This window comes from Mustela putorius, unplaced genomic scaffold (genome assembly GCF_011764305.1).
Source record: "Mustela putorius furo isolate JIRA1106 unplaced genomic scaffold, ASM1176430v1.1 tig00000765_pilon_pilon_pilon, whole genome shotgun sequence".
In the NCBI taxonomy this organism is placed as follows: domain Eukaryota; kingdom Metazoa; phylum Chordata; class Mammalia; order Carnivora; family Mustelidae; genus Mustela; species Mustela putorius.
In genome coordinates, this window is record NW_025421470.1 from 1,923,873 (window position 1) to 1,948,523 (window position 24,651).

Below are 24,651 nucleotides of genomic sequence, written 5' to 3' on the forward strand. Positions count from 1 at the left end.
ATTTAGAAACGCGGCGGCGGACGCACAGGCGGCGCCGCGAGTCCGGGGGCCAACCGCACCTGCCGCCAAGCGTTCCGAGCGCGTACAGACCGTCCGTCCCCTGCCAGGTCCTGCGAAGTATTTGCAGGTCTAGGCCCGGTCTGCGTTAACTTTGCTTTTCAAGAAGTTGGTGGCAGGCGCCCAAGTTCCCCTCCGTCCTGTTCAGGCAGCCAGGAAGGGCCTTCAGGCTTCAGCGGGGGCCGCGGAGAGCCGCGGTGCTCAGTTAGGGTGCCGGGAGCAAGCGCCAAGCCAGGCTTCACGCGTTCATTCCTGCTTCAGTGAACATCCGTGGGACCCTTGGAAAACTTGCACACCGTCCTGTGGCGTCAGGACAATGGTCTCTACCTTACGTGGTCCCTGGGTCAGTCGTGGTGGCACCTTCCTACCCTCTTGTGAGTAGGGACCCCCAAAGGGGGGACCCACCCTGTAGGAGCCCTGACCCAGGACTGGCGATTGGAAAGGCCCAGTTAGCCACGAGGAGTTTTGGCACACAGGGAACATTGCATTTCCTGAGCGCAGCGGTGACAAGGGGTGTCTGCTCTGTGCGTGTTCCTTATCTGTATTATGTTCTGATAAAAGGTTGGCCTGTAAAGATTCCATCGTTGCGGTAGGAAAAACCGGGAGGTATTGGTCAAAGGGCTGGCAGGGGTCCGATCCGCAGGAGGAGTCCTGGAGCGCCCCGGTCCTACGGGCACTTGCTCACAATTCTGCACCGTACCCCTGAAGCCCACGCCCCGGTGCCTCGTGGCACAGTGGGCCCAGCATCCAATCTCGGTTTTAACTCAGGTCGGGATCTCAGCGGGGCAGGGCTGAGCCCCACGGCAGGCTCTGGGCTCAGCTTGGAGTCTGCTTGCGAGGCTTTCCCTCCACCTCCCCCTCTGCGCCTCTCCCCACCCCTGTGCATGCTTCCTCCCGATAAACAAATAAAATCTTAAAAAAAAAAAAAAAACTAACGCTAAAGATTTTTATCACAAATGATAATGATAATAACGAATAAAGAAGGAAACTAACAACATTTAAAATGTTTTTTTACCCAAAAAACAAAACAAAATCATTCCATTGTGTGGAATACTGAGAAAGAGCAAGTCTGGGGACTGGCGAGGGGCAGGGGGCCGGGGATGAGGAGAGCGTGGACAGACCGCACATCTTGTTTACCTGCAGAAAGTTCAAACGCAGCAGGCACGGTGTCCAGGGTAGAGAGTGTGAGCCGGACGCCGATGTGCCCTCCAGGATAATCAATATGATGATATTTTCTTTCACCATTTTCTTGCTTTTCTTCTAGTTTTACCTATGTGTCTGTGGGCTTGTGTATGAGCTTAAAAATGCATGGTTTCGCGGTGCAAAGCTAAAAGTGGCAAACACAAAGATCACTGGGCAAGGAAAGGCCACTGGAGCCACTACTGGATTGAGGCTCTTGCAGAGCTGGAATGGTCCCTGGGCCACAGTCCGCCTGTCCCCCCGACAGCTGCCGGCTCTCAGGGAGACCTTTGTAACCAAGTACCCTGAAACTCGGAGGACTGTAAAGTGATACCCCTTTACGATCTCATGGTTTCTGAGAGCCAGGGCTTGGAGAGCAGCTCCACGGGGTCTTTCTGGTACAGGATCTCCCATGAGGGTGGCTGTATCATCCGCTGGCCCGAACGGGGCAGGAGGGGCTGCTCCTGCGATGGCACTGCTCCGCTTCCATGTCCTCAAACATGGGGCTGGCTTCCCCCAGAGAATGCCATCCAAGGGGAAAGCCATGGTGCTTCTCATGACCCAACCTCAGGAGTCACCCATGGCTCTTCTAGCACATTCTACTCACTAGAAACAAGAAGCTCGGTTCAGCCTGCACTCAAGGGGAGAGGAATGAAGCTCCCCTTCTTGAACAAATGGGTATCAAAGAATGTGCCGACATGTTTTAAAGCCGCCACCAGTCCCTTACTGGGAGGCAAGCCAGCCGGGCTATGGTGTGGGCAGGTCCTAGACATCAGGCAGGCATATAATTGAGGACTGGGCTGGTTTGTCCTGCTGCCAAGCAAACTGAGGGCCCCCTCTGGCTCTCAGATGATCAAACTCATGTCCCAACTACAGAGAAAACATTGAATGTTTTCTGACATCAAGTGCCCAGATGGGGACACCTGGGTGGCTCAGTTGGTTAAGCAGCTGCCTTAGGCTCAGGTCATGATCCCAGCGTCCTGGGATCGAGTCCCACATCGGGCTCCTTGCTCAGCGGGGAGCCTGCTTCTCCCTCTGCCTCTGCCTGCCATTCTGTCTGCCTGTGCTCGCTCTCCCCCTTCTCTCTCTCTGATAAATAAATAAAATCTTTAAAAAAAAAAAAAAGTGCCCAGATGTGTTCCCCACACCAACCGATTCTCCAACACCAGCTGGGTGTGCAAAGATTTAATTCAATTCTGACTCTAATTACCCAGTCAGGGTCTGACTCCACAGGTTCAGGGCTCAGCCCCACAGGACCGCCTCGACCTCAGCTGCCAGTCACAGTAGTGGGGCCACAGGTCCCCCACACTTCTGTCCGACTTGGCCACATTTGGGGGCGTTCCCACCACTCCCCCGCTCAGGATTGATAATGTGCTAGGACAGCTCGCAGAACTCAGGGAAGAACTTTCCTTACTGATTTATTATAAAGGGTATGATAAAGGCTGCAGAGGGACAGCCAGGTGAAGAGGTCCAGAGGGCAAGGTCCGGAAGGGTCCCAAGTACAGAAGCTCTCTGTCCTCGTGGTGGCAGGTGAGTGTGTTCACCGACCCGGGAGCATGCCAAACCCCTGTGTTTAGGATTTTGATGGGGTTCCGTCCTGTTAGAACGATGGATTAAGTTGCCAGCTGTTTGTAGCCAGTTCAGCCTCAGTCCCTTGACTCTCTCTGAGGTTGGGGGTGGCTCAGAGCTCCCACTCTCTGATCACTGGTTGGTTCTGGTGACCAGTCCCCCAGCCCCCAAGAGTCATCTCACTGACATACCCTCAGGTGTGGTTGAAAGGGGCTTGCTCTGAATAACTCAAGGTGCTCCTCTCAGCCCTATACAGTGGGAAATCCCCAGGGTTTTAGAAGCTCTTATGTCAGGAGTGTGGGAGACACAGGATAAATATATACGTCCTGTAATCACAGAGGAGAAAAGGAGGCTCATTGGTCACAGTGAAGCCAATTCGGGCCAGATAACAATCGGGGCCAGTCACCTGGCTGTCTGCCCTCAGACTATGAAGACGGAACAATGGCGGGGACAACGTCTGGCTGGGGACAGCCCTCAGACGGTGCTCGGAGCCCGCTGCCCCAGTGTGGATACTGCCATCACCATCAGGTGTGCACCTGTCATCTTAGGACCTCTGTCCCCACCAGCGTCCTTTGTGCATCTCACCTCCAGTTCCCAAATCTGGGTGGGGCAAGTGCTCTAGAATATTCCTGTTGAAGCACTCATGGAGCCATTTTGGGAGGCTCTGCATGTGTTTGAATTGACATTGCTCTATCCTGATGCCCGCATGGACATCTGCTGCATATAGAATTTTAGTTAGAAAGCATCTTGCTATAGAATCGCAGAGGTATGTTCATTCCATTGTTCTATGGCTCCCAGTGTTGCTATTGAGAAGTCAAAGTCACTACCAATTCCTCACCATTTGCACACCACCCAATATCCTCTCTCCAGAAGCCTGTAGAATCTTCCTTTCCCAGCGGTTGCAGAATTCCACCAGGAGGTGTGTCAGTGGGTCTGCTTCCCGCAGCTGTGCTGGGCACACGTTGCAGCCTCCCAGTGCCGTTGTGTGTGTTTTCCGCCTGGGGCAAGTTCTTGAATTGTTTCCCCAAGGACTTCTTCTTCTCTGCTCTCCCCTTCCCTCTTCTGGGAGCGCCTGTCCTTTAAACCTTGGATCCTGGGCTGACCACCTCTGTGTATTGTCTGTACTTTCCTATTTTCCAGCTCATTTCTGCTCTACTTTCAGAGAGATTTCCTTCCCCTGATATCCCAACCTTGTGTGAAGTTCTCTCTGCGGACAAGGTTTTGATTCTCTGGATGTTCCTTTTGACAGAGTCCTGTTCTTGTTTCCTGAACAGAGGACCCGTCTCCCTACAGATCTCAAGTTTCGTTTACTATCTAACCTTCTCTCCTCTGTTCCCAGCCTCTTCTTTCATCCACTCATCTTTCTTTCTTTCTGTTTGTCTGGCTCTTGGTCATGTTGGAGGGATGTCTGGGGAATGTTGACCGTTGTGGTTAAGCAGTGAAACCTCTGTGAGGTGACAGGTTATTGAGCCTCGCAGAGTGACCTTGCCGGGCCACTTGCTGGGGGAGTCCCCAGGACCATTGTCCTTTTCGGCTGTTCAGACTCAAGGGAAGAGTCTTCCCATCTTTTGTCTGGAGCTGAACAAAGAAGGGGAGCCTGTGCTGACCTGGACACCTGGCTTCTTCAGGGAGAAGCCCCTGTCTCAACTGTTGGTGGTGTTCTCAGGTGCAGACACACTGCTTGGCCCCTCCAGAGAACAGACCTCCTGATCTTCGCTGGGGTGGGGAAGGGACCGTGGGTCTCCACCTGCTTCTCAGCTGGCTTGCCCCCCTCCCCTCCACCAAGGTCAGGTCCCCACCAGGTACATCTACCAAGGCCTCAGAACCACCCAACTCTTGCCTGGGGGTCTTCTGGAAGGCTGTGGCATGGAGGTTGGCTTGCAGACATCTTGGGAGACCCCTGCCTGCCTTCCCTGGCCCAGAACTTGCCCAATCTGGTTGTCTGCACCAACTGCAGAAACATCCCAAACACCTGCACATCAACCCCAAGGAAGACCCCTTCCAGAGCTCCCACTACAAGCCTTGTCTGCCTGTCCCCTGCTCATGGTCTGTGGGCCAGAGGGGGACACAGGTGCTACAAGGGCAGTCCAGGGTCAGACAGAGGAACAGGGTGGGGACCTGCCTGGGGAGGTGGCCCAGGTCAACAGGGAGTGCTGGGATGGATATCTCCTCTGGGAAGGTGTGCAGCTGGCTTGGCAGCAGGTTGACTTGGGGACTGTAATCGCCTTCTGGCAGCTTGGAAACAATCCGAGCATCTGTTGTGGGGGTTTTGTCTTTGCTCATGGGCCTGCTTTCCCATTTTGCTGTGTTGGGTTTCAAGCACACAATCGAGCAGAGAGAGCAGTACGATGGTCCTGTAGGCCACTGACCCCATCCCCTCCTCTGAAGGGTCTTCAGGAAGGCCTCTCTGGGTGGTGGACAGAGGGGACAGATGGTTCCGGGGGCAGAGGCAGTGGGGGCAGGTGGCTATCTCTGGGGTTCAAGCAGTGCCCGCTGTCTCTACAGTGGGACGACAGAGAAGGGGACAGATCTATGGGGTGTTTAGGACACCCAACCAGAAAGCCTGGGTACACAGGCTGGGACAGCGTTTGTGCCAACCAGGGCTGGACACTGCTTTCATGGCGTCCACTTGGGAGGCCACCCCCTCCCATGCGGTCCTTCAGCTATGGCAGGGCAGCTGCTCGGCCTTGGCCTGGGGCTGCCCCTCATCTCTGTGTAAGGGCAGCTCCTGGGGTCATCACGAGGATGTTCAGAGAACAAGCAGTGGGAGCCCCACCTCCACGATAGGAAGCATGGAGAGGGCAAGGCGGTGCTCGTTCATTCTCACTCACACTGGCACAAGGCTCTGTCAAGATGGGCAGGCGCAGGCTCGGGGCAGCAGTGGGCGACCACCCACACACAGGGGCTCCCAGCTCTGGGTACGCATGTCCAGCATGAAGTACACGTGCCCTTCAGAAATCATACCCACACAGTTATTTAAAAGCAATCTGAATGACAACTTGCAAAGGAAAATCATGCATGATCCCTGCTGTAACAACATGTACTCATTGTTCTGTGTTTCCTCCCGGAACTTCCCTCTGCCCGTGCGTGAACACACACTATTACACACATACACACGCATGTATTCACATATGTATATTCTCTTTTTACATAAATCCTGTACATGTACACTCTATATACCTTCTTTCTTTATACATACATGTAGTCTACATCCATGTGTATGCATAGATATATGTAAGTAGAAATACATAAATAGGGAAGTAAATACACTTAATTTAAATTAATACTCATCTGTTTCCCCACCAGGCTTGTACTCAGCATTTCTATTGTCTGGATAATACCCCCACTCTGGGCCTCTAAACCTGTTTATCAAGATATGCCTTGAACACAGAATGTTTGATGCATTTTCAAAGTCATAGTCACTAATTCTGCCAGTATTTGCCAACCAGCTCTGCTGGCCCTTGTCAGCCTGGTCTCTGCGTGGTCTGTCACACAGACTGCCCCCAGTGCACACCATCAGGAGGGGACAGGCAGCAAGTAACTAGACAAGAGACGGTCACAAAGGCAGTGGGGGTGGAGGGACAGACATGACTCCAGGCTCTTCACCTACTAGTGAGTGATGTCCCTGACCCTGAACCAGCCCAGCCCACTCAGTCCGCCAAATAGGACCGGGCACCTCAGGACAAGACTGGCCGTAGGGCCTGGCCTCAGATGAAACTCGGACCCCTTGCTCATAAACAGTGACAACAGAGCTTCCAAGCAAGTGCTGACCTGTCCATAGGCCTTGCCTGCCTCTTTGGACTAGAAGAGCTGATACTGGGATTCTGGCCCAGTCCTGGCCCCTCTAAAGAAAAAGGTCTTCAGGGCGCTGACTGACAACGGCAAGGGACTTAGCGAGGGGACCACCGCCGCAGGGCAGAGAGCTCGGGCTCACGTCTGAACACAGCCCCCGGACGTGGGATCCACGGCCAGGGAACTGGTGCAGTCCCTGAGCAAGGACGGAGGACTGAGAAGAAACACCGAGGTGGGGACACCAGGGCTGGCCCCCGCTGGGACTCTTACAGAGGGCGACCTGGGTGACCAGCCAGCACTGGCGGCCCTCAGCATCTCAGAATGTGATGGTGTTTGGACACGGGCTCTTCCTAAAGTGCTTCCAGTAAAAGGAGGTCACGAGCACAGGTCCTAACCCCGTCTGACCAGGGTCCCTCTGAGACGTGGCGACGAGGACACACGCCGCTGAGGGAGCGGCAGCCGAGGACGCGTGGAGTGCCTAGGAGGGGCCGGTCTTGCCGCACCCGCAGCCCCAGGACTGAGCGTCTGCGGCCCGAGCTGCGCTGCGGGAAGCCAGGGTGGTGGGCGCTGGGTGTGAGGACAGGACCGGCCCGGCCCAGTGCGCACCTGCCACTCGGGCCGTTACAAAGGCAGACACTGTTCTCGAGCTAGACAAGGCAGACAAACTTCCACGCCCACGGAAAGACAGGCGAGAGCAGGCAGACGTGTGACAGCTGGCGGGGCGTCTGCTCTCGGTGCGCGGAGCTCGGCCGGGCCAGCTGCAGGGCCACAGGGCCCCCCGGGTAGGCAGGGCTCTGCTCATCTCTGTCGTCCTGTCTGAGATGCTGAGGCACCCGACAGCCACGGGAAGGCAGGCTCATGGCCAGCAGAGAGCGACTGAAAATGTGGGCACACGCCGCCCTCCCTGGCCTGGGGCTGGAGGTGGGGGCTGGGGGTCCTTCTGCGCCTCTGGCCGCGCACACCAGACAGTTCTCGCCGTTTCTCAAGGATGGAAGTGCCGCCTGATAGAGGCGCCCACAAAGCCGTGTGGCCCACGGTGTGGCCGGATGAGGGGAGCTCAGGGTCTCAGGGCCTCAGACCCCCCGGAGGAGAAGCCTGAGCTTAAGGAGATGAGCCGGGTGGGTCACCAGTGGGACCCCTGAGCCCCCGGGGGGCCTCTGTGGGCCGGTCTGTAGAGGGATTCGGATGGAGCTGGGGTACACAGGCCCCGGAACCCCCAGGGGGAGACCCAGTGGTGCCAGGGCTGCCGAGGGGGCAGGCCAGCCCACGTCTGTGCACAGTGGCCGAGGGATTCCTGGTCAGGGTGCATTCCAGAAGAGGGGGTGTGGACGCCGATGGGCAGGGGGGTCCAGCATGTGGGTTCTCCCTGTCAGCTCCAACACCACGTCCCCCAGCAGCTGCTCAAGGTCCAGCCCCACTCCGCCCCGTCAGCGAGGGGGTCGGGACAGGCTGGGCTCAGGGCCCGGTGGCGCTCCTCCATCAGGGAAGCGGGGCTCTGTGAGCTGGGACGCCCCACCCCCCGTGCCCCTGCCCTGCTCTGGGCCACCGAGCCTGGGCCTGCCCGCGGGCCCTCCCTCCCCGTGCCCATCTCTGTCCCAGTCCAGTATGGGATCACCCGCCTACACGTCGGGGACGCCCCTCCTAGCCTTGTGGTCCCACTGGCTGTCTGTCCCACCACTGCCCACATGGCCTGGCTGGGCCAGCTGCCTGTTTGCTCTCAGAACACCAATGTCCACCCAGGGGACGTCCTCGCTTGAACAAGCAGCTCAACTAAGGGTCACGGGGCGCTTACCCTGGCCGCTGGGGGCTGGGCTGGCCTCCCAGCCCTGACTCGACCCTGAAGCACAGCCCCTCCCGCCCGTTCCCAAGGGGCTGCCTAGGAAGGTCGTGTGTGGATCAGGGGCCTAGAGGGGCCCGGAAAAGTGGGGTGAGCCAGCCAGACCCCCCGAGGCGACAAGGCCACGAGTCCTGTCCCGGATGTCACTCCCTGGCTGGGCTGCCCTGGGAGGGAACGCGAGCCGCCGTCCCAAGTCAGCACATGGCTCGCAGCTCAGCTGCCCACGCAGGGCAAGGCCCGTGGCCACTCCCTTCTTCCCCGTCAGGGCGATCCACCACGGGGTCCCTGCGGCTGGGGAGCTCTGATGGCCCCGATGTCTTCTTCCACCACAACCGACCCAGGCGCTGTGTCCTAGGCAGGGTCCTGGCCGGACCCTGGCCACGGGCCAGCGTCTGACCACAGCATGAGGAAGGTAAGAGGAGGGGCTGGCCCCGAGGCCCCTTCACCGCGACCCGCCGGCCCGGTGGTTGTCCCCCACCTGTCCCCTCAGCCTCCACCCCCAGCATCCTCCTGCCCCGGCCTGGACCTGCTTGTGCCTCACGGAGGTCACCTGCCTCCTACATGCGATCTGTCCCTCCAGCCGGAGAGCCCCCTCGGACCGGCGTGCCTGGACAGACACAGACCATCTGCCACCAAGGTCTCCCGGGTGAACGCCTCCCGGAACAAGGAGGCGGACGGGGAGCCCTGAGGGAAGGAGGTTGTCAGTCCCCGAGGCTCTGAGGGACGCAGGAGCTGGGGCCTGTGGGGGCATCAGACGATGGGGGGGCCTGGACCTCACTGCAGGTGGACGGGGGGACAGGAGCCAGCAGAGAAAGGAGCGCGTCGTCCGCTTCTCCGGCCCGCCCCTTCCCACCAGCGCGGCCTACGCCTGGGGCACGGGAAAGGCAGGGGCCCACCCCCCACGGGAGAGCACGTCAACCCCCCCAGAGTGGTTTTTATTTGAGTCTGTGCAACACTGGTGTGTGCACAAAGACAAGTCGCGGCTGCAAGCCGAGTGTAGACCACACCTGGACTTCCCTTTTTTCTTGGTCCTAACCCAGCTCCCAGGGCTGGGGCCTGTGTCCTGCTGCCCGCTCAGAGGAGGCTGCGTGAGCACGAGCGGGGACTCACAGGCATGCTGACTTGGAGTGGGGGGCGGGGAGCAGGGCTCTGCTCTCAGCTGAGGCTGCGTCGGCGGGGGGCCTCCCCTCCCCCAGGGCTGCCCCACAGACCCCAGCCATCCTGGATCAAGAGGGGAAGGTGGGCGCCTCGGCCAGCGGGCGGGCCATGCTCTGGATGGCCCACTGCAGGATTCCGTCGAAGGTGTGCTGCAAGACAGCAGAGCGGGGAATCGGGGACCGAGCACAGCCCACAGACAACTGTGCACAGCCTGGCCGCCAGGGTCACCAGGCATTCTGAGCACTCTGACCCTCCCATTCAGAGGTAGGGAAACTGAGGCCCAAGACACCACAAGACGTGCCAGGCGGGGATGGACTCCTCACCCAGTGCTCCGTCAGAGCATCCCGTAAGCACGGGGCGAGGCCGCCGCGGCTGTTCTGCCCCTTCTTCCGGGGGCTCTCTCCCTCCCCGCGCTCAGGGGCCCAGTCTCCGGCAGCTGCCCCTGCCAGAGCTACAGGGCCTGGGGTCCCCACCAAAGACACCTGAACTGTGTGGGACCCTCCTGTGCCCAGCCCACCGCACAGGGCAGGGCCCCTTGGCCCGAGAAGGACACATGTTGGCCCCCTGGCTCTGGGGATGGCTGGAGGAGTCTGACCCCTGTCAAAAGAAGGCGGAGCCCCTAGAAGCCCCATTTTCTTCCCAGTGACTGAAGCTGCTCATCCTTGGGGGCAGAGACCTGGGTTGATGGAGCCGTGAGAGGTCCACTGAGAGGTTACGGGGTGCCCGACCCACCCCCGGAGGACAGCAGGATTCAGCAGTGCTGGAGTGAGGTTCTGCAGTCCCCGGACCCCAGGGTCTAGGACCCCCAGACAGGGCTGGAGGTAGGAAGGGCTCAGGGCCCCCTGTGGGCTCCTGCATGTGCGGGGAGGGGCCTGCATGGGCCTGCTGTGATGCTTGGGAGCCCCCGAGAAGGGGGCTGTCCCAGCTGCTAGGGAGGCTTGGGTGCTGGCTGCTTTAGGGACCAGTGGGGGACATGTTACCTCGCTTAGGAGGGATTCCAGGTCGTCCCTGTGCAGAACCGGCTCGTGACCAGCAGAACTGTCCCCTGCCTGCAGCCCAGGAAAGGAAGGTCAGCCCAGCTCCCGCACCCTTGCTAGGGACCGCCAGAATGAAGCAGAACTCCCTGCTGAGGCAACCAGGGTGGTGGGGGGGAGGGAGGCAGAGGCCCATGCCAGGGCAGGGGGCCGCTGCCCCAGACAGGGCCCTGGGATCTGAATTCTAGCACCTGGCTCCTCCCAGGCTGCTGGGCACGGGCAAGGTGGGCACAAGCGAGCTCCGGGCTGCGGGCCAGCTCCTGGTCCCCCTGGAAGCTGGTTCCCCGAGACCCCCAGGGCCTGCCTGCCTGCCTCTCCACCTGCTACGTGCAGCCTTCTGGGGAAAGCCAGGCCCTTAGAGAACCAGCTAGCAGGGAACCCGTCATGGATGGGGAAACTGAGGCCCAGAGAGGAAAGTGCCTGGTGCTATCTATGCCAGCCATTCAACCATCCAACAAACACTGCCAAAGCCCATGGTGCCCCTGGCTAAGGGGCCAGGCCAGGGAACGAACCACACAGGAGACCCGCCAGCTCCTGGCTCAAAATCACCAAGTCAAAGCTCATCAACACCAGTCCTGGGAGGCAGCACCAGCCCGAGGGCGGGAGGGGGGAGCACAACCTCCGGGGCGGGTCTGCGGGGGGCGGGGCTGGGGGAAAAGGTCCGGGGCCACACCCACATTCTTGGGACTGCGCCCGGGGAAGGTGGGGCTGCGGGAGGGGCTAAGGGGGCGGGGATGGCTACTCTCCAAGGTCATTACATTTTACATCTCAAAGACGAGATCTTTTAAAAAGCAAAGATCCCAGGTGTCCAAGAGGAAGATCTTCTTTCGGGAAGGACCCCCGGGTTGGGGCGGGCACGGTGCAGACGGGTGGGGACGAGCCCTCCAGGCCCACCCGCGAAGTGCGCGGGCAGGTGCGGGCCGGGCTGTGGGGCTGTGCGGGAGTCCCCTCGTGGGCACGGCCTCGGCCCCCCAGTTCCTAGGCTGGCCTGTTACCCACACAGCGTGTCCGGGGAGTACTGTTGGGAAGGAGGATGGGCCTCGGATGGGGGTGGGACTTCTGGCATCCCCCAGGGCCCTCAGAGGTTGTCCTGGGGTCAGGGACACGTCAAGAAGCCCCTGCACACAGAACTCCCAGCCCTCGGGCTCCCGGGACCAGCGCTGCTCAGCAGGAAGGCAGACTGACGACCACGGAGAGCTCTCCCGGCTGCGGCGGGGCGGGGCGGGGGGGGGGTTTGCAGGGGTCCCGGGGCGGGGGAGACCGGAGGAGCCGGAGGACTAGGAGCCCCGCACAGCCGGGCCACACGGGGCAGCCCAGTGGGCTTGCTCTTCCCAGGTGTGGGGCCTCCGTGCTGCTCCCGCCTCGCCGCACCCACCGGGGCTACGTGCGCCCCAGGGACCGGGAGAGGGGGACTTGGGGCTGGGCTCGGTCACCGTGAAACGGGCATCCAACCGCCAACTCCTACGGCTGTTGCTTAGTGGGTGTCTCTTTCAAACCGATGCTAAGTTACCCCAAAGGGGCCCGTTTGAACAACTGTACGGTGTGAAAACAACCAACGAAGGGTCCATTGTGCACACCCGGGGAAGGGGGCACCTGGGCAGTCCCTGGAGGTGTCCCGGCCACCCCAATCCCACCCCAATCCCGCGGGGTCGGGGCCTCCCCGGGTAGCACTGACCTTGGTAGGCCCTAGCAAAGCGCGGGCGGGGTTCGGGGCAGTCGCCCCCTCCTCGGGGGCCGGGGCTGCGTCCCCGGAGCAGGATCGGCAGCGCGGGACGGCCCTGCGCACAGCGAACGAGGGTGTCGGGGGCGCCGCGGCCAGCGGTGTCCCTCCCCGGCCCGGTGCCCCAGCCACCGTCGCACTCACCCTGGCCGCGCGACGGCCCCGGGGAAGTGGCAGCGCCAGTGGAAGGCGGCGGCGCAGTGCGCGCACCGCAGCGCGTCCGATCCGTCCCCGCACACGCCGCACCGCGCGCCCGCGGGGCCCTGGAGGGGAGCAGCGCGGTGACCGGAGAACAGGGGTTCACGCACGGCCACGCCCTCTGCCCCGCCCCTGGGAGCTCGGGACACCGGGCACCCTCGGACTGCAGCCGGGAGAGACCTCCTCTGCCGTGGTAGGCCCGGACCCCTTTTTAGGGCTGGTCAAGGGGACCCCAGGACTGCACCCCCAGAAGAGGTGGGAGGGTGTGGGGGACTGGGACTCCCCAACATGGGGGGCCACCCCCCTTATCGTGGTACCTGGGGGTAGGGGTCTCAGGATCAGGGACAGAATCTCACTCCCGCTGGGGTCCCTCCGGAAGCTTCCTTCCCCTCCCAGCTCTGGGGGCGCTTCTCCATCACCCAGCCCCCGGCCGCCCTCTCCACGGCCAGTCTGGAGGGTCTTGGCAAAGGCCTCCCTTAGCCCTGACCCTGACCACCCCCCGCCCCGACGACGACCCCCTCTTCCTCAGCGTGTCAGAGCTCCATGTGGGGGCCTGCAGCTCCTGAGCCCCCATCAGACAGCCACCCGACCCCAGCACCCCCTCACCTGCTGCCCCTCAGGGCCCACACACAGTAGAGGGCGCAGGGCTGAGGGGTCCAGCACCGGCAAGGGGGCCGCCGAAGGTGGGGCCGGCAGGTGCTTGTAGGGGACGGCGGTGTCGACCCCGACCAGGGTCTCCCTGGACAGTCCCTTCGCCTCTTCTCCTGTCAGCCTCAGTCCCAGAAGGACCTGGAACCGGAGGGTCAGGGCTTGGAGAGGCCACAGGGGGACTGGCACAGGCCACCCAGGGAGTCAGTGATCCCCGGACCCGGGGAGCCCAGGGGAGCCCAGGGGAGCTGGTGTCGGGGAACCCCGCCCTGGGTGGGAAAGGTTTGGGTCCAGTCGCTCAGCAAGGTCCTTGTGCCCCCATCTGAGGCGGGGTGTCTGCGGCCCCCGCGGGCTGTGTTCTATCACCCGCGTCTCGGCTGCAGCCGGATGCTCGGAACGTTCTGAGATAATGTTCTCAGTAGCCGAAGGGTATCCCTGTGCTGGACCGACAGAGCTGAGGCCAGAGAAATGGGGCCACTGGAAGGGCCACTTCCCAGTGTGGAAAGCCGAGCCGGTGAGGCCAGGCCGGGGCGGGGAGCGCACAGCTGCATGGCTGGGGCCGGCCCGACCTGCAGGGCTGGCCAGCAGGCTGGACAGAGGGCCCTGGAAGGAGCCTGCACCTACCGGGGGCTCCGCGCGCGGCTCCGGGGGCGGGGGCTCCTCGGCCCGGGGCAGGTCCGGCGGGGCTCTTGCCTGCAGGCATCTGGAACACCTCCACGTCCCGCTGCTCCCGTGGCCACCAGCCAGGGGCGTGCAAGGAAAGCAGAAGGGACAGTGGACTCCCAGCGCGCAGGGCAGGGGAGGCCTGAAGTTCCCTCCAAGTCACCCCTCTCCCTCTTCAGGTGGGGAAACGGAGGCCCAGGCAGGCCGGTGGGCAAAGCCAGGCTGGAGGCGCTGGCCCGGCCAGTCTGCGGGAGAGCCCGGGACACTGGGGAGGTTACCCCTGCTGGGGGGGCCCTCGCTAGCCTTGTCGCTGTCCTGTCTGAGAGCGTCTCTGCCGAGCCCCGAGAATCTGGGACTCCTGCTAACCTAGAGTGGCCTGGGCGTGCCTCTCATGGGCCCCGCCGTCAGTGGGACCTCTCTGACCCGGGGTGTTTATAGCCCCCTGGGACCTCTCTGACCCGGGGTGTTTATAGCCCCCGGACCCACGTTTCCACACAAGCGGGTGGTGCCCAGCAGAAGGGGACGTGCTCAGGGGCAGGAAGGCAGACCGCAGTCCCGCCCCAACACTCTCATTCTGGTGACAAGCATCTGGGGCAGAGACAAGCCACCTGGTCAGGGTCACTCAGGGGGCTGGGCCAGGATAGAAGATGGTCCCTTGTCCCACCCCGGCTCTTCCCCTCCTGCTGTGGGAGCTGGCAGGAGAGGCTAGGGTTGGGAGTGTCGGGGGCAGGGAGAGCCAGGAGGCAGACTCCGGACGGGTACCCTGCCTGTGATGGGCAAACCCGGCCTGACTTTGAAGACGACCTTGCTTGGAGAGGGGGGGCCCGGCGGCCTGGGGGAGTTTGGGCTGGGGGGTGTGCAGTGAGATGGGACAGGATAGCCCTTTGTCTTTCTTCTCTGTCCTCTGGGCCCCCCTCCTGGCCAGGCTTGAGGGGTGATGGGGGAGCCATGTGGGCACACGGGGAGGTGGGGAGGGAGGACCCAGGCCCCAGCCTCACTGTCCAGGGATGTGAACAAAGGCCTCCCTCCCAGCCACGGAACGGACCCACGGAGGACCCAGCCTCCTGCCCAGGGTCAGGGTCCGCTGGGTAGAAGAGGCCACGGAGGCAGGCGGGGGCAGCCTGGGTGGCCAGCATGCTGGGCTCACCTGGGAATGTCCCGGAGCGGCGGGGACAGGCAGGCCAGGTGGAAGGCCCGGGGGCAGCCGTCGCAGCAGATGAGCTCCCCCCCGTCCCGGCACACGGCACACTCGTCCTCGTTCTTCTGACGCGGGCGAGACACACGCAGCCTCTGGGAGATCCCGGGGTGGCGGGCGCCCTCCCGGGGAGCCCCTCAGAGCAGCTCCACTGCTGCGTCCCCTGCCTGCTCCCTGCGGGCCCTCAATGTCCCCACCTCGCAGCCCTGCCCAAATGGTGCCACAGTCCCCTCCGCGGGGTCACCTCCTCCAGAAGCCCACCAGACCAGGCAGCCTGGCCCAGCGAGGAGCACACTCGTTGTCGTAACCAGCCCCCTCCCTCCCCGCCCCCGGCCACTGCCTTCCGGGGATCCCGCCCTTCCTGAGGCCTGGGGCCCAGCACCCCGCCCGGTGTGGGCGGGGGCTGCCAGAGCCGTGACCTTGCCTGGGAGCCCAAGGACAGGAACTGATGCTCCGCTTCCTGACCCCCACCCACTGGCCCGCTGGGAGACAAGGGACAGCGGGTGCCTAGACCCGTCAAAGCCCGGTAGGACTCGCTTTCCCTGACTTCCTTGGAATTTTACGGTTGTGTGTTACCAGAAAGCGTAGTGTTAAGGGAAAGCCAGGCCTCTGTCCTCCCCCCCACGGGAGCGCCCCGGGCGCGGGACAGAAGGCGATGGAGGCGCGTCCCACCCCCTCCCCCCGTGGGCGGCGCATTACCTGGTGGGGCTGGGGCTCGCTGGGGAGGGCGGGAGCCGCCAGTGCCCTGCCCTGCTGGCCGGCTCTCGGCTCGCCTCCGCCCTGCTGAGGGAGGGGAGGGTCACCACCGGAGGAGCCCCGCCCCCCCGCAGGCCCCGCCCCAGCTGAGCTCGGGTGCAGAGCGCGGTGCTTACGAGGGCCGAAGCCTGGGGCCCCTTGGCCCGGACCAGGGTCTTCAGGCCGCTGCCTCGCGTCTTGCTCTTCCCCCCGCTGGGGTCTTCGAACTTGCTGGGAGTGTAGAACTCCCCCCCGACCTGGATGCACTTCTTGCCTCCACCTGGGAGGAGAGTCCGGCTGGACGGTGCTCGGCGGCCCCGGGACCGGGCACCGGGGCAGGCTCTCGGCCCGGCCGCTGGTTCCCGCCACGCCCCCGCCCCGCTCAGCCCCGCTCCGCTCGGGACCAGGCTCCCGAGGGACACTGGGGACACTGGGTCCGATGACGGGTGCCCCCAAGAGCGGAGAGGACACAGGCACAAGGAGGAGACCCTGTGGCTTGGCGGCAGACAGCCGGGCGGAGGCCTGCCGGCACCCCGGGGGAGGGAGCTGCGAGGCGGGAAAGTTTTCTGGAGCCTTCGGAGGGAGCAACGCCCTGCGACACCTTGATCTGGGGAGTCTGTTGTTCGAAGCTGCCCGCTTTGTTGGCCGTTGGTCATAACTGCCATGGGGAGCTCCTGCAGGGTCCTCGGGGCCCTCCCTGGGACCCTCCCTGGCTCCAGGGGCCTGCTGGCCCTCACTGTCCTCAGCATCCCCACGGGCAGCTGCCGAGCTCAGAGGGAGGGAAGGGAGGTGGGGGGGCGCACAGGTGTTCAGGCTGTCCTGGGGAGGGGTGAGTCCAAGACCCTGAGGGGCCCGTCTGAATGCGCAGAACTGACCCAGGCTGTGGCCCTGGACCGCGGGCCCCCCAGAAGTCCAGGGCCCCGCACCCCCGAGGGGAGCCCTCGGTGCCCGTGCCCCCTCCAGAGGTAGCAGAGTCATGGTCCCGCCAGCGCTGGGGCCGCGAGGTGCTCAGGGTGGTCGGGGGCCCGGGGGCCTGCGTCCCTCCAGCAGGTGAGCCGTCTACCTGACTCGAACACCTGCTGGATGAGGATCCCCTCCACCGCCCCACAGGCTCCTGGGACGTCCCCCGACGACACCGTCATGGCCCTCTGGACCGAAGTGGCCATGGTCTGAATTCCTGAGAAGAGGAGAGGCAGCTGGGGGGTCACCCGTGGCAAGGAGAGCCCCTGGACGCCGCCTTCCTGCAGGCGGCGGCGGGGAGGGGGCCCAGCCCCTGGACGCAGACAGACAGACAGACAGCCCGTGAGTAACTGTACAGAGAACCCGTGGTGGTGTGTGTGTGTGTGTGTGTGTGAACTCACTCCGGGCAGGGATGAACACGGACCCAGCGCCTGGCCCTGGGCTGCTGGGAGGAGACCAAGTTCCGGGGCAGCCTGCAGGTCAGGTGACCACAGAAGGTCTCTGAGGTCCCCCGGGCTGGGGCAAGGAGGGGACAGAGAGGGGCCAGGCTTCATCCAGCAGACGGACAAGCAGGACACTCTGGAGGAAGCGTGGTTTGGGCTGACCCTGAAGGACGGGGACACGGGGCCAGCCACATGTGGGGTGATCGGAGACGCCAGGACAGGCCCTCCGAGGGCAGCACCCCACTTCGGCCCCTGATCCCCTGACCGCGGCCGCAGGGCACGGGGCGGCAGGGCGTCTGGCTCACCGGTTCCCGGCGGGAGGCGCTGTGGCTCCGCGTTGCTCTCGGGCTTCTTGGACGGCTTGGCCTTCGCCTGGGAGCCTGCAGGGGGCGCAGCAGCCCGACCCTCATCTCCCTGCGGGGGCCAAGGTGGGGCCTCCCCAACTCGCTGGGGTCCCCTTGCTTTACTGAGCTCTGGTGTCCACATCCTGCCCACTTCCCAGGGTCCCGGGACAAGGGACGGCTAGGCTCACCCTCTAGGTATCCAGAGGGGACCAGTGCAGCCCCTGCCGAACAGGCTCCAGGCCAGGCGGTGGGGAAAGGGGTGTGGTCAGGGGTGAGGCGCTCCCCAGGGCAGTCTGTGCCCGACTCGCTCCTCAACTAGGCACCTGGGCTGGAGGTCCCCCGTGGAGACGATGCCACAGGCAGGGCGACTCTTGGCTCCTCCGGGGCCTTCCTCTTGGTGGGGGGTCTGGGCAGCAGCACTGGGGCCTTGGGGCCCGTCGGGGGCTTCCTCGCCTTCCGGGGCTGGGTGAGGTCCACATCTGCAGGGTGCGAGGGGGGCCGAGCCTCAAGACCCGAGCCCCCCCCCGCCCCGTGGCAAGGAGGGCAAGACCCCGGCCCTTCGGCACGCAGAGCCCAGGACGGTCCTGGGTGATGTCCAGGGGCTCCCTAACCACGCCCGGCCCTCCCTCCTCAGTCCAGCTGGAGTGACTCCAGCTGCCGCAGGCCCCCAGTGAGGGGGGCCGAGCCCCGTGGGACCCCCGCGCCCCCACAGTGCCCTCCCCACCTTTGGGGAAGCCGTCTAAGATGGGCTGTAGCCGGGCGTATCTCTCCAGGTTGTAGTCCTTAAAGAGAACCCTCCAGAAGTCCAGGATGGCAGCTGCGTCCTGGGTCAGGAGCCACGAGAGGAGCGCGTGGAAGGCCTGTGGGCAGCCTTCCTTCTCCTTCAGGCGCAGAGTCTCCTGAAGCAAGGCGGGGAGTGGGAGGCCCTGCCGCCTGCCTCCCCAGTTCCCCTATTTCCCGCCACCCTCCCGGAGGGTGCTGCAGGAGACGTGGGCGCCGTGTCCATGCCCCTGGGTTGAGGTGGGCGTGGGCGTGGGCATGCCCGAGGGCGCTGGGGGCGAGGGAGGCCGGCCTGGGACTCGGGGACCACAGCCCTGGCTTGGAGGGCAGCTTCAGGAGGGCCGGGAGGGGGCATCGGGAGGACAGGAGCTTGTCCTGGAGGCCAGGCCCCTGACCTGTGATCACACCAGCAGCCCCCGTCCCAACCTTCTGACCCCCACTCGTGGGGGGCCAGTGAGGTCCATCTGAAGCTCACCCTCCCAGACATTGGCCCTGGCTCGACGGCAGGGCTTGGGGAGACCGGGGGGTGCCGGGAGTCTGGGTTGGGGCCCACCTGGAACTTGTCCTCAGGGACCACGTCGTGGTCGGCCAGCGCGTGCAGCAGCGGGAAGGCGCTGTCCACGGCCACGGCGATCTCTGTGCGGTGCAGCCTCAGGAGACGGCGCAGCACAGCGTCCCCACCTGCCCGGGCCTCGCCCGCCGTCGTGGGTTCTGGGGGCATGGGACTCGGGGCCCCCTCTCCCCGCCTGGGGTCCCGCGGCCTTGGGGCGCCACTGGCCTTGGGGAGTGGCTGGGCCATCTCTGCCTCCTGGCCCTCGCGCGGCCCCTGTCCAGGGACACAGCTGGGCGGGCACCCGTGGAGGGCTGAGCCCAGCCAGCACCCCGTCTCTGTTATAGCAGACTCTCCCCAAAAAGAGCAAAGGCTGTTTCCCCAGAGCCAATCAGGGCCAGAGGGCGGAGCCAGAAAGGAAAATTCTGTGTGATCCAGTGAGGACCGGGCCCCAGGCCGCCCAGCTCCACACCGGCCAGAAGGCTGTTGGCATCCCTCCCCTTGGTAAAGGAGGCTTCTGGGCTGGGGCCGACCCCTCGGTGAGAGGGCTGGGAGGCAGCCAGCCCAGGCACCCTCCACCTCACCCAAGGCGCACGGGCCACTCCGCCCGGGACCACGGGGCTGACTGGGGCAGGGTCCCCCGTGGGGAGCGGGCATTACCACCTCCATTGCTCAGGGCCTGGGCCTGGGCCGTGGGAGGGTCAGATGGAGGAGTGGCTGTCGGGTGGAGGACTGAGTGCCTGCCGGTGGGCGCAGCACCGGGCATTGCCTACAGGCTGTGTGGCGCCGGCCCCGTGGCTTTCCCTCTCGGAGACCCATCTTCCACGGGAGCACACGCCCCCGGGGGACCCGCTGCACCCTACCCGCCCCTTCCCGCAGGTGTGCTCCGAAAAAGCTCGGAGAAGGCAGCTGGCGCGGCGGACCGACGCCCCGAGCGTGGGCCCCTGCCCTTGTCCTGCTCACGGCCCAGTGGAGGGACGCCCCAGGAGCCTTTCCAGGGCCGGCGACGGAGGCTGGAGGATGGTGCCGGGAATCGGGGAGGCCGTCCTGGGGGGCTGTAGCAGGCGGGGGACCCGCATCCCAGGCTATGATGGGTGCTGCCAGATCACGGGACCCAGCGTGGCCTAGGGCAGAGGCACAAGGGCCACAGACGAAAGGCACGTCCAGGCGGCCGGGCTTCAGAGCCACGGAAGGTCTTTTGGAAGAAGAACCTGGACAGTCTTGGATGGGCTGGTGGTCAGTGTGGGGCGGGAGGACCCAGGAAGCCCGGAGTCAGGGCAGGGCTGCGCTGGGAGGAGGGGCCGCCCACAAAGGGAGGGGCCCAGGCAGATTCCGTGGGGGTGTCGCCAAGATTCACGAGGTCGCTATGTTCTCTACTGTGGTGGGAGTTCTGGGGGCGCTGCTGAGGGCCTCCTCCTGCCACGGGAGGCCTGTGTGGGTTTGTCCCCCTCCCTGGGCTTGGGTCCCTCGGATTGCTGCCCGATGGGTGTTCTGGGGTGTTCGGGAACAAGCCTGGGCTTGGGCTATGGGGGTTGTCACCCAGAGAGCTGGGACCTGTTGTCACCCAGAGAGCTGGACCTCGAGAGCAATGAGGATCAGAGCAGACAGGGCCGGCTGTGGAATGTTCTGGGGCCTCCCGCCTGGGAGCAGAGCCCTCGCGCCGCCGGCTTCCAGCTGCGAGCCCAGCAGCTGCAGTGCTGTGGGCGGTGGCCGCGGACGGTGGGGCTTGGGGCGGTCCCAGCCTGTCCTGCCTTGTGCCATCACAGATGCCCAGAGGGTACACCCCAGGCTCCCACCGACGCCGGCCCGGCTGCCCTCTCAGAGAAGCACGCTCGCCCCACCCCTGGCCGGGCCGCTCTGCCGCGGGATCACTGTGACCTCTGAAAGAAAACAGAAGTCGCAGTCACTGCTGACCGTAGCATCTGCTGGAGCAGCCGCGTCCCCGCTCACAGGGGTCCGGTCTCAGGGAGCCGAGCACTTCGTGTCCCATCTGAGGGCACCTGCCGGGCCAGCAAGCTGCAGGGATCCCACAGAGAGGCTCCAGGGGTGCTGAGGAGCCATGCTGGTGGCGTTAGGGTGCCCGCAGCCACTCCCCTGGCAGCTCAGGGTCCCCCTACGTCGGGCCAAGCTGCCCTGCAATGTCACTCGGACAGCCGGCCGAGTTTTCCCCCAGCAGCCGACTCATCAAGGGACACTTTAACCACAAGACAACGGTCCAGGGGATAAAAATAGCCAAAAGGATTGAGTCTTCGCTTTTCTCGAGCTGTGAAAGCCTTGTGGGTGCACCTGGGTCAGCAGCCGGCCTGGCCTACAGGTGCCGCCCAGCTTCTCGCCAACAGATCTGCGAGGCTTCTTGGAGAATCTTGGACTTTCCACCCCGTGGGGGTTTCCCTGGCAGCCCCCTCCTGCAGGGTCTGCTGGGGGCGGCCTACGAGACCCAGAGAGGAGCCAGGGCAAGGGCCCCCCCCGCCTTCAGCTGCCCCTGGCTGTCGGAGAGCTGGGCCTTACTCAGGTCCCCCTCGAGGCGCAGGGCACAGAGACCCGCCGGCCTCTCGGCCGGCCGTCTCCAAGCCTCTGTCCCCACCTGGGCGGGATCTCTTCCTCAGGCGCGGTCATGTTACACAGCAGACGCGTCCGGCCCACCGCGCCCCGGGCCCTGTTCTGAGTACTTCGCAATTACACTTTGCCCCGCTGGGCCGGCGTTGATGACCCCATTCTACAGATGAGGAGACTGAGGCCCAAGGAGGCTGTGAGTAAAAGGCCTTGGATGGACGGTGTCCGGGTCCACGCTCTCAGCACACAGGACACTGCTCACAGGCCTAGGCCGTGTCAGCTCAAAGAGAGGGAAATGCTTCCTATGTGATGTGCCCAGAGATCAGGGCAGGGTCGGGCAGAGACCGGAGGGGGCCGCTCCTCGGCTGCTCGGCTTGGCTCCCTCAAAGAAGCCTGGACTCGGTGACCTTCTGTGTCGCCGCAGATGGAGGCTTCAGAATGTGTGGCTCCCGGGAGGGGCTGCGCTCCCAGGGGTAAGAAGGTAGAGACCGCTTCAGGGCACTTGGGCCTCAGCTCGGGGAACAGGGCAGGAGGGGACTTCCCACCTGGGAGGGCATCCGGGGAGGCTCAGGCTCCTGGTGACACTTTGCCAGGACCTTAACATCCTGTCGGCCACCAGCGAGCTGCGTGACCCTGTCTGAGCCTCCGTTGGCCGGTGAAAGATGCTCAACATTACTAATTCTTAGAGAAATGCAAAGGAAAACCAAATGAGAGGCCACCTCGCACCCACCAGGATGGCTATTATCCCAAACTAGAAAGTAGTATGTTGGCGAAAATATGGAGAAATTGGAACACTCATACGTTGTCGGGGGAATGCAAATGGTGCACCCACTGAGAAAAAATGGCGGCTCCCCAGTAATTTCCTTCGTAAGTTAAGGTCTTCTTTTTTTTAAGACTTTATTTTTAGGTCATCTCCACACCCAACGTGGGGCTCAAACCCACAAACCCAGGATCAAGAGTCACAAGCTCCCCCGACTGAGTCGGCCAGGTACCTCGATATGCTGAATTCTTCGGTGAGAATTGCTGTTCCAGTCCCAGCTGCGCCCCCAAAGGAACTGGAAGGAGGTGTGCAAAAGCCAGTGCAAAAATGTCCACGGCAGCACTATTCAACAGCGGTTATGGGGCGGGAACAACCCAGTTGTTCATCTATGGAGGAATGGACACATCAAACGTAGCCTAGCCACACGATGGAATTGTTCAACTGTGAAAAAGATGGGATACAGACCCTGCCGCAGTGCGGATGCGCCTCGAAAGCGTGATGCTCGCTGAAGTAAGCCAGACGTAAAAGGCCGCCTGCTACGCGGCTCCATTTATATGAAATTCCCAGAAGAGGCAAATCTGTAGAGACAGAAAACAGATCAGTGGCTTGTGGAGCTGGGGGGGGGGGTGGCAGCGAATGGGCATGGAATGTGCATGCGGGGTGACCAAAAAGTTCTGGAAATGGACAGGGATGGTTGCACACCATTACAGTGGACTGATTACTCCAGGATCTTGAACTTTCAAATGCTAAAACTTTTAAATTTTATGGTATGTTTATCTTACTATAAATAAAAACTCGGTCTAAAGATCAGGCAGATGTATTGGTGGGGAATCTATCTGTGGTTTCTCTGCTCTGTTCCATTGATCTGTGTGTCTGTCCATCCACCAGGACCACACAGTCTCGAATACCACAGCCAAAAAGTGAATTTTGAAACCCAGTAGGCCATCTCTATCTGCTCCCATTTTACTTTTCTTTTTCAAAATTGTCTCTGTTACTCTAGTTTCTTTGATTTTCCATATAAATTTAAAAAATATTCTATTTATAAAAAATCTTGCTAGGATTCTGATAGGAATTACAGTGAACCTTTGTATCAATTTGAGGGAAATTAACATCTTTATTATGTTGAGTGTTGCAATCCATGAACATGGTATGTCTCTCCATTTATTTAGACCTTCACCGATTTCTTCCATCAGGGTTTTGTGGTTTTCAGTCTGCGAGTCCTACACATGCTTTACTAGACTTGCACCTAAGCAGTTAATCTTTTGAGCAAGGGTAAATAGTTCTGTGATTCTACTTTTGATGTCCACGTGTTTGTGCATTGTTAGTGCATAGAAATACAAATGACTTTTTTTTTTTTTTTTTGCATGTTCATCTACATCCCACAGCATTGCTGAACTCCCTTTATTGGTTCTAGAAGTGCTTTAGAATCTTCGGGATTCTCTGCAAACACAGTCATGTCATCAGTAAACAGAAACAGTTTCGTCTCTTCCTTCCCAGTCTATACTGACTGTTAATTTCCTTGTGTTGCTTTATCGCACTGCCCAGACTTCCAGCACGATGTTGAATAGAAGTGATGAGAGTGGACACCCTTGCCTTGTTCCTGATCTCAGGGTGAACACATCCTCTTGCATATTAAATATAATGTTAGCTGCAGGTTTTTGGTAAGTTTTCTTTATCAACTTTCAGAGGCCTTTCCATTCTTATATTTATGAGAGGTTTTATTATGAACAGGTGTTGACTTTTTTCCAATGCTCTTTCTACACCAATGAATATGATCAAGTGATTTTTCTTCTTTAGTCTGTCGACACGGTAGGTTACATAGATTGATTTTTGAATATTGAACCAGTCTTGCATCCCTTGAATAAACTCCACTTGGTCATGGTGTATAATTATCTTCATAAATTGTCGAATTTGATTTGCTAATATTTTCTTAAGGATTTTCATGAGATACATTGGCCTGTAGTTTTTGGTTGGTTTGTTTTTGTTGTTTTTGCAATCTTTGTATGGTTTTGGTCTCAGAATTATATTAGCTTCATAAAATGAAGGCGAGTTCCCTCCTCTTTCATTTCCTGGAAGAGATTGTGTAGAAACCATGTTAATTATATTTTAAATGTTTGATAGAATTCCCCAGTGAAATCATCTGAGCCAGGAGAAATCTTTTTGGGGAGTTTTAAAATTAAGAATTCAATTTCCCTGGGGCCCCTGGGTGGCACAGTCTGTTAAGCATCCAACTCTTGGTTTCAACTGAGGTCCTAATGTCAGGATCTTGAGATCAAGTCCCACATCTGGCTCTGAGCTCAGCAAGGAGTCTGCTAAAATCCCTTCTCCCTCTCCCTCCACCCTCTCCCCCTCTTTCTCTCAAATAAGTAAATAAATCCTTTAATAAAATAAAATTAAGAATTCAATTCCCTAAATAGTCATAGTATATTCAAATTATCTACTTTATAGATTAATTGTGCCACTTTGTGTGTTTTCA

The 24,651-nt window shown here is 61.4% G+C and overlaps 2 protein-coding genes across 2 annotated transcripts; one reads left to right on the plus strand and one right to left on the minus strand.

Annotated features, from left to right (window-relative positions):
- Positions 1–5,925: 5,925 nt before the first annotated feature.
- On the minus strand, positions 5,926–19,628 carry AIRE (autoimmune regulator). Its single transcript, XM_045084547.1, has 15 exons — positions 19,447–19,628; positions 18,866–19,154; positions 18,257–18,431; positions 17,856–18,011; positions 17,494–17,568; positions 16,849–16,962; positions 15,923–16,065; positions 15,750–15,830; positions 15,003–15,118; positions 13,817–13,916; positions 13,151–13,333; positions 12,491–12,609; positions 12,302–12,404; positions 10,573–10,641; positions 5,926–9,741 (listed from the first exon to the last, which is right to left on the minus strand). The coding sequence occupies exons 1-15, from the start codon at positions 19,626–19,628 to the stop codon at positions 9,661–9,663; spliced, it is 1,986 nt and encodes a 661-aa protein (XP_044940482.1). The 3' UTR covers positions 5,926–9,660.
- Positions 15,423–22,980, plus strand: LOC123393192. The gene is made up of 2 exons (XM_045084362.1): positions 15,423–15,576; positions 16,896–22,980. Exon 2 carries the CDS (start codon positions 19,950–19,952, stop codon positions 20,913–20,915), a length of 966 nt encoding a protein of 321 aa, XP_044940297.1. The 5' UTR covers positions 15,423–15,576; positions 16,896–19,949; the 3' UTR covers positions 20,916–22,980.
- Positions 22,981–24,651: the final 1,671 nt, after the last annotated feature.